The sequence below is a fragment of the Mugil cephalus genome, chromosome 21, assembly GCF_022458985.1.
Source record: "Mugil cephalus isolate CIBA_MC_2020 chromosome 21, CIBA_Mcephalus_1.1, whole genome shotgun sequence".
In the NCBI taxonomy this organism is placed as follows: domain Eukaryota; kingdom Metazoa; phylum Chordata; class Actinopteri; order Mugiliformes; family Mugilidae; genus Mugil; species Mugil cephalus.
The window spans coordinates 9441953-9450575 of NC_061790.1; the positions used below are offsets into that span (position 1 = coordinate 9441953).

The following is an 8623-nucleotide window of genomic DNA, read 5'->3' on the forward strand; positions in this document are numbered from 1 at the left end:
GCGGTATCGCACACACTCGCACACAAACTTTGACACTGACTTAGCACCTATAGTCGTCACTGCAGACAAACTGCAGTGGGTAAAGTCACGCTGCAGTCGCACCCTGCTGCAAAACAGCGTTTTTGAGTCTTAAGAAATAACATTTTGTTCGTCTCATTCACTCAAACTGATCTCCTCTCTCGCTGTTTCCTCTCTTCTCCCGACTCGCTCCCCCCCCCCCCATCTCCCTCCCCTCTCTTCATCCCTGCTCTCTCCTCTCTCCTCTCCCGTCCTCCTTTCTCCCTTTCCGCCTCCTCACCTGCGCCGCTGCCCCGCCAGCCGCTCTCCGTCTCCGCTGCAGGCGTCGGAGAAGGAGAAGGAAAGCCCGGTGGAGCTGACGGAGCGCTGCTTCAGGGAGCTGCTGGGACGAGCCGCGTACGGCAACATCAAGAACGCCGTCACGCCCGTGCTGATGTGAGACACTGCTGCCAACTCTTTTATTCATGAGATCGGCCGTCTGGCTCTGCTGTGTTGATTTCTGACGTGTTGACTGAACCCGAAGGAAAGCTGCGACTCGGGGCTTTGTTGCAGCATTTTTATCTGTACACTGATTTGGCCCGTGAGGGCGCGACAAGGTGAATGCAAGGTTAGCTACTGGTGCTGTTTTTGGCTTGATGCGAGTGCGTGATTTGCAGATTCATGCCGAGCTCCGTCTCGCTATTGAAGTTGTTTTCTGGGAAGACATTTGCTAATTACCTGCATTATGATGCTTTTGATGTCATTTCAGTGGTGTTTTTGACTTTGCTCGTCTCTGATCCTGTTTCTCTATGAGCTTAGCATCTTAAGTGTCCGTATCTCTGTTTTTCTGCTCCCCTCTTTTTCCGTCTGCCTGTTTGAATCGATCCAGCTTTACTTTTCCTCCTAGATTTAGTGTTTTTAATGTGTCTTGCCTTTTCCTTTCAGTGCATGTGCTCGTGTCTCTCTTGGCTCCCTTAGATGTTATTGCATATCCGCGTGGTCAAAGTAGTAGCTAAAATGTTGGGTTAAGTTTCAAAGGGTAACTACGTGAGATTAGATGGAACTTCTGAGCCAGTACAGACGTCAAAAAATTGTTGATTTTAGTGTGTTGGTGCAGCACAATGCAGATCAGTAGTATTACAAACCACAGCCTCCACAATGAAAACACAGTTGAATCAACAGCTCTTAGTTAATTTAAACACATGCTGAATATCATAACCTTCCTGAAGCTTAGATTTACTGCTACATTAAAAAGCATTTGTGCATGCACTAGTGCACCTAATGGACTGGTAAGTGAGTTATAAAGACATGAAGAAGGATAAAAAATTCAGTAGGTGATGCAGGTTTTCTTAAAAATACTTTAAAAAAAATAAGGGAGACATACAATATAATCGCACATTTCCTTTGAACTCTTGCTCCGTCCATTTTCTCTCGTCTCTCAATCTGCCTTCATGTGGGCTCAGTAGTGATGTGCCATGTGGCACCAGCTCCTGACCATCCATCACTGTCTCTGTTCCTGTCACGCTTTAGTAATTTATCTCACTCTGTCGCCGCCCCTCTGTCTTTACGTACATTGAAAGTGCAGGACTCTGCAGTTCGTCCAGCTGTTCAATAGCTACGACCTTGCTCATTAATTGTAGTAGAATCCAATCCTGATCATTAGCATCAGTAGTTTTTTTTTTGTTTGTTTGTTTTTTGGACAGCTCAGCCCAGAGTTTGCAATTTATGCAAAAGTCGGATGTTCTTTTATCTCATGAATGACTCTCTTTTCCATCTTAAATGTGAAAATCTCCATGCAGTAAATGTGAGAACTGTGTAACTGTGCTCTCTTGTATAATTACATCCTCTGCATCCTCCCCCGTCTATTTCCTCCTCCTGTCTGTGTCCCCCCAGGCACTTAGATAACCACTCTCTATGGGAGGGGAAGACCTTTGCTGTGCGTTGCTTCAAAATCATCATGTACTCCATCCAGGTACGGCGCCACTACCTTTCCCCTCAATCTGCCTCCTCTCCACTCCACTCTGCTGACCTCACATCCAGGTCCAAATGGAATCTGGTTATTTCACAGCTTAGAGGCGCGAAGTAAAACCACGCTCCACTATTCATGGATTTCTTATTCATTTACAACCCAAAAATAGTTCACGCTTCCATTTTTCTCCGCAGCTGTGGTTCATTTTAAATGAAAAATTCAAGTCAGCGAAGCGCTTCAGTTTTTAGTTTGCTTCCCAGTTCTCCTGTATGTTATTTCTCTCGTCTGGTTTCACTCAGTCGCTCATTTTCCGCTTCTGTCTTTTCAGTCTCAACACTCTCACTTAGTGATCCAGCAGCTTCTCGGCCACCTGGATGCTAACAGCAAGAACTCGGCCACGGTGCGAGCCGGGATAGTGGAGGTCTTGCTGGAGGCGGCAGCCATTGCAGCCAGCGGATCCGTCGGTGAGCGCACGCGTCAGACGCACGACGCAAGGAGTCGTAAACAGAAAGCACGTGTTTGCTTTTTTTAAATTTCTGAGTGAGCCGCTTTCTTGAGCAGCCTCTTGTGCGTTTGCAGGCCCCACGGTGCTGGAGGTGTTCAACACCCTGCTGAGGCAGCTCCGTCTGAGCGTGGACTACGAGCTGACCGGCTCGTACGACGGCAGCACCAACATCGGCACCAAGATCATCAAGGCCCACGAGGAGCGGCAGCTGCAGGAGGCCGTCATCAGGACCATCGGTGAGACAGTGGGCATGTGCGTCCGTGTGCGTCTTTTTCCACGTCGTCTGCTTATTTGTCTGATCCGCGTCCACTTCCGTCTTTCCCTCCCTCAGGTTCCTTTGCCAACACTCTTCCAACCTACCAGAGGTCAGAGGTCATGCTCTTCATCATGGGAAAGATCCCTGTCCCTGGAGTTCACCTAACTCTGCCCTCCTCAGGCTCTGGGTACGTCTCCTCACAGACATCACATACAAGACAAATGTTTGTACAGTGCGGTAGCATCGCAGTGTTTTTATGAATTTTACTTTCAAGTGTTGATTCACTGGTTTCCCTCCTCAGGCCTGAGGGAACCCGCATGATTCAGGTGATGCTTCTCAAGTCCTTGGTTCAAGTAAGTTTTTTTTAATCACTATTATTATTATAGTTATTTCTAAGTTTACTTTTATTTGAAAACTTTTGGAGCAGGACATTTACACTCTCAATACTTCCAGATTTTAGGTGAAAGAGTGTGAGCGTCAGTGCCTCTCTGTAACTGTTAATATGAAGGTTCATAACGGCATTACAGCTGTGGACTCTTATCAGGCCAGTCAGTCAGTCAAGCTTCTCAGCAGCTGTACCAGATCCAACTTTATGGATGCAAACAGCTATTTAGAAATATTTAAGACCATACTTGAATCGTGTGTGTTTTGGCTGCTCTCTAATCTTATCGTTCCCCCTCCAAAAAGGAATGTTTTCGTAGCGCTGCTGTTTTTCTAGTCATCTTCCAAGTTTATATATTTGTTTATGAAATCTCAGATGGAGTCCTGAAATGGTCTTGCCTGATTTAACTCTGTGTCCCGGCTTGAATTCCTCGAGGAGAGATCAAGAGGGAGTGCAGAACGAACATTCGTTGTAGATAACATGAGCGTGACGCTAAATCCCGGACAATGAATGAGGACGGGGTCATGACTCCTTGGAGTCTAGATGGTGGTGGAGGAGAAGTTAGCAGGTGGATGGTGGAAAAGGTGGAGACTAGGTAGAAACAGAAAGAGACATTTGTAACTAAAACTTAAAACTGAAAACCAGATCAGTAGGGATAGTCCACATTTACAGAAGAGACAGGAAGAGAAATGAAACCTATGTATTTCTTGCATTTATGATGTTTTCATCTGTGTTTCTCAGTTTAAGAGGAGACATTTAGCAAAACCTCCTGAATTTTGACTTTGCTAATTATCTCAAATACGACACTCAAACATGTCTCGCATACATACACTGTCATTTTCTCTTGCACGTGTCTGATTTTGTGTTAAAGCTGTTGTTAGCTTCCGATCCATGAAGGTTGAAACCGTGACCTCAAACCTCACTCGGCTTGATTTTTCGTTGCTTGCTGGAAACCACAAATCCCCTTTTGGTCATGACTCTCGCAGGTGACGGCGGGTTTCCAGACTACCAACATGCTGACGGCGCTGCCCAGCTCCTTCTTGGAGCCGCTGCTGTCCTTCTCTCTGACCGAGGACCCGGAGATTCGGCTGCTGGTGCTCCAAATCCTCCTCAGTCTCATCGACAGGCACGACAACAGGCCCAAGTTCTCCACCATAAGGTGCGTGCGTGTGCACCCAGGAACATTGATGTGTTCACCAAACAGTGCTTCGGTTAAAAGTTTATGTGCGTTTTTGTTTTTTATTTTTCTGTGCAGCATCATCACTGACATCTCTGTGCTGAAGCTCAAAGTTGACAAGTGCTCCAGACAGGACAATCTGTTCATGAAAAAGGTACGTTACACATCTAGTTGTAGGAGGCTTTTCTTTAGCAGAATTCATACAGACGTTAAGTTGTTGTTTTTGTATGCTCTCTTCCCGAACATCCACATCTTATCTTTCTCCTTTCTCCTTTATCTACTCGTAGCACGGCCAGCATCTGTACCGTCACATTTATTTAGGCTGTAAGGAGGAGAGCAGCGGTCGGCTGCACTACGAGACCCTCTTCGCTCTGTTAGGTCTTCTCAGCGTGGAGCTGGCCAATGAAGAGGTGGTGGTGGACCTCATCCGCCTGGCTCTTGCCTTGCAGGTATGGCTGAACATTTAGTTTGAAAAGAAAAGTAGTCCTCTTTATTCCCCACCTACATTTAGATCCAAAAGATTCAACGCTGTCATTTTACCAGGGCTTATGTTTTTGTTTACGATGTCTCTTTGTCTTCTGTGCAGGACCTGGCCCTGTCCACCGATGAGGCTATGCCCGTCTATAATCGCTGCGCTGTTCACGCCCTTGCCGCCGCCTACCTCAACCTCATCTGCCAGCTCACCACCGTCCCAGCCTTCTGCCAGCACATACACGAGGTGCAGATCTGCGCATCTCTGTGTAATTAGTGTGTTTAAATGCTAGAGCTGCTTATAAACGGCCTTTTGTCCCCTCTGCCTTTCAGGTAATTGAGGTGAGACAGAAAGAAAGCCCTTATCTTTTGCCTGAGGACGTCTTCGTTGATAATCCCAAGTATGTAGCGGTGCCCCTTTTCTCTATAAATATAATATTTTAAGTGCTTGTTAGTGGCAGGAAATGACTGCCCTTTGTTTCCCCAGGTTACCGTCTTCACTGGAGAAGGTGGAAGGGGACGTTTTGTTCCTCCAGTCGAAGATCACTGAGGTCCTTGGAGGAAGCGGTTATAACACAGAGAGACTGGCCACGCCTTACATCCCACAGTACACTGGTAAGGAGACAAAAACATGTATGGAAATGCACAGCTGAACTCCTGGACTGGAAAATTCTTGATGGTCTATTGATTCAATAAATGCATCAAAAGAAAAAAAAAACTGTCTGCTTTCAGAAGAGGACCGTCTGTCCAAGAGAAAGAGCATCGGGGAGACCATTTCACTTCAGGTGGACGTCGAGTCTCGAAACAGTCCAGAAAAAGAGGAGGTAAAGGAACAACACTTGATCTTGAACTCAGACATAAAGCCCTTTAAGGATGTTGAAATGGATTTTTTATTTTTTTTTATTATCAATGAATCGTACTATTTTTTTCTCTCCCCTGCAGAGGACACCAGCTGAGGAGATCACATTTGAAACACTGAAAAATGCCATTGGTATGTCCACCCTCTCATCAGCATTTGTTATCGTTATTTAGTACATTACATCTGTTTTTCAGCTTCACCTGTTTTTTTGCAAAAAAATACAAAATGTTGTATTGTTTTCGATCGATGGGCTACAAATGTAGCAAAAAAATTGTGTTTCTTTTATTCGTTGACCCAAATAAATGATGTAAATGAGCGGCTATTAGTAATAACTGACATTCAGTTCTATCAGTTGTGTTTTTTCTTGCTCCTTTAAGTGGTTAACCATTCACTCCCACTTTGTACATGCGATATAATGCATATAGGACATTATATTGTTTGTGTCTCCCTCTAGTGGACAGTGTGGGAATGGAGGAGCAGGAGAGGGAGCGGAGGAGACAAGTGGTGGAGAAGTTCCAGAAGGCCCCCTTCGAGGAGATAGCAGCCCACTGCGGTGCCAGGGTACAATAAAAACATTATTATGTTTTTTCAGTTCTTGTTTCTGCTTTTTTCTGTTGTTTCCAATGAATTGTTTTAATGATTTCCCTCTGTCTTGTTTAGGCCACACTTCTGCAGAGCAAACTAAATCAAATCTTTGAGATCACAATCAGGTAATGGACAAAGACAATTAAAGTATTTGCGCATTCCTACAGGTCTGCCGTGACATCAATGCTCCTGACTAACCGGATGATGAATGTGATAACAGCGTTGACTCATGCTTTGTCTTTGTTCCTTTTTTTTTTTTTTTCCCTCCAGACCCCCTCCCAGCCCATCTGGGACCATCTCGTCGGGTTACGGCCAAAGTCAGAGTCGATCTGTGCCCATTTACGAGATGAAGTTTCCAGACCTTTGTGTGTACTAAACCGCGAATTCCGCAGGGGTGTTGGATAACTGCATCCTCTCTGAGGACAGGAAAGGGATTTTGGAAAGGGCAACCGATCCTCACTGTAAAGTCATCTCTTGACTGTAGAAGCAAACAACAGTGGTGCATGTGGGAGAAACTCAGCCGCAACAAAAGAACAAGCCACTTTTTTGATCCATTCAGCTGTTTTCTTTCTCTCTTCGAATGCAGCCAAAACAAGCCGGCTTATGTCAGTCCAAGCAGAACATGTAGAACATTAAGTTCCCCCCTAGATGTCTGAAGAAACTCCACTGGTTGGATCTTCAAATTTAAAAAATTGAGTCACTGCAGACCTTGTAACTGGAGTTTCATTTTTGTCCCTTGCGGGTTGCCATAATACCTTTTAACGAAAGATCAATCTGACTTATTTCTCGTGATAATTTATGTTTTTATTTTTATTGATATTATGTATGTATTTTTATGTGTGTATTAATGATTACTAGACATGACATGAATCCTTCCGCCTCATGTTACATCATCTGTCTTCAGTGTTTTATGCTTTACTGTAGTTTTGCCAAAAGTGCTTTTTCTCTCATGCCAGGCTTTTATTTCCTCGTCCTAACTCCTTTACTCTGTTTCTTAGTTACTTTTTAGCTGCTAACTGAAACACAGTCCCAAGTCATGACCACATGAAACTCCAGAAGTTTACTCCAATGTTTACCAGATCAGACACTAGAACAATGATGATGATGATGATTCTGTATTTTTCTCCTTCCCATATAAATGTGTATATACAGAGACATATATGAAGCATTAAGCTGTTGTACAGAGTAGGGATGTTATTGTATGTGTTTGTATATAAAGTGTATATTCTAATTTTAGACTGCCGCTGCACTGGTTGTGTCCATAGATGAGGGAGAAATACACCTAAAACTCTAACAAATAACCAGCAACACATTTTCAAAATGGCCCACGATGGAAATTTGCATAATCTCAAGATCTGCGGGTTCTGTTAAGAAGCCCATCTTATTAAACTCGTGCTATAAAAACAGGTTTAAAAGTCCTTTTCATTACCACCCACAGAGTTTGAGACAGGCTTTTTTTCACCGCCCTCATCCTGACCTGTGTTGCTGCCATTACGTCCTCAGCCCTGCTGGGGTTTGCACTCTGTTTTTACGCCGCACCAGTTCCGAGCATCTGTCTCAGCGTGATCCAAATAAGTCTAAAAAGCCATTTTTTTGTGCATGTCTGCACACACAGGTCGAAAAAAACAAAGTATAATGGCAATAATTTGGCAGGAGCCTGGCTTCACAAGGTCCAACTGTAGGTAGCAGACGTCCCTCCCCTCGTCGTGGTGCTGTGATGTTCCCGTTTTGTAATGTTTCATGAGACCCACCCTCTCTTCCCTCGCTTCTGTGAGCAGACGGCGTCGAGCGTGGCACGTGTTGCCGTCTCACATCTTGTTTAATGTAGACCATGACGTCTGGTTTGTCTCTTGAGCGTCACGTGTTGCCGTCCAGCCGTTTCACATGTACGCATAGCTACGTGCACACATGCCGGTGTATCGGATTTGTCTGTTTTTAAACCAGTGCGTGAGCGTATTTGTTTGTGTGTCCGTGTGAATCATCATTACCCAAAGCCAAACTCTCCAGACACAGTTTACAGTTTTTGTCCAGTGGCTCTTTCCACCACGTTAACGAAGAACGAGCTCCGTGCGTCATTCCAAACCTTCCTTGTAACGTCGTCTTTTCAGCATCGCTAACTCGGCAGTAAAGACCTGTAAATCTATCAGTCTGCGTGTTGTCATTGCATCGTGTAATGTAAAAATGACCCGACGGTAATCCGAACTTACTTTCTGTCATTTACATGTCTGATTAATAGATCTGTTTACAATGTAGTGCTGTAGGTCAAATCTATTCATTCTGTGAACTTCGCACTTTAAAACCTGGATTACCTAGTGACAAAGGCAGCTTTTACATGAAGAAAATGCCTTATGAGTGTCATACCTGACTTTGCATGCTAGTGACGTCGCTGTGTTGTACAATAAATTCATCTGTAACCATGAGA

The 8623-nt window shown here is 44.6% G+C and overlaps 1 protein-coding gene across 8 annotated transcripts in view; it reads left to right on the forward strand.

Annotated features, from left to right (window-relative positions):
- The window catches only part of LOC124998795 (protein EFR3 homolog B), a 30502-nt gene extending 21879 nt beyond the window's left edge, over positions 1-8623 (forward strand). For 7 of the 8 annotated variants that reach the window (XM_047573343.1, XM_047573346.1, XM_047573344.1 and 4 more), the window contains 17 exons: positions 319-453; positions 1891-1969; positions 2295-2430; positions 2546-2707; positions 2803-2914; positions 3029-3080; positions 4096-4268; positions 4365-4440; positions 4574-4735; positions 4873-5004; positions 5091-5158; positions 5245-5372; positions 5490-5581; positions 5700-5748; positions 6071-6177; positions 6277-6326; positions 6472-8623. In XM_047573343.1, the coding sequence (XP_047429299.1) occupies positions 319-453; positions 1891-1969; positions 2295-2430; positions 2546-2707; positions 2803-2914; positions 3029-3080; positions 4096-4268; positions 4365-4440; positions 4574-4735; positions 4873-5004; positions 5091-5158; positions 5245-5372; positions 5490-5581; positions 5700-5748; positions 6071-6177; positions 6277-6326; positions 6472-6577 (1819 nt within the window). In that variant the 3' untranslated portion in view covers positions 6578-8623. The remainder of the gene's footprint in view (positions 1-318; positions 454-1890; positions 1970-2294; positions 2431-2545; positions 2708-2802; positions 2915-3028; positions 3081-4095; positions 4269-4364; positions 4441-4573; positions 4736-4872; positions 5005-5090; positions 5159-5244; positions 5373-5489; positions 5582-5699; positions 5749-6070; positions 6178-6276; positions 6327-6471) is intronic. The other variant, XM_047573340.1, reaches the window with a different exon arrangement.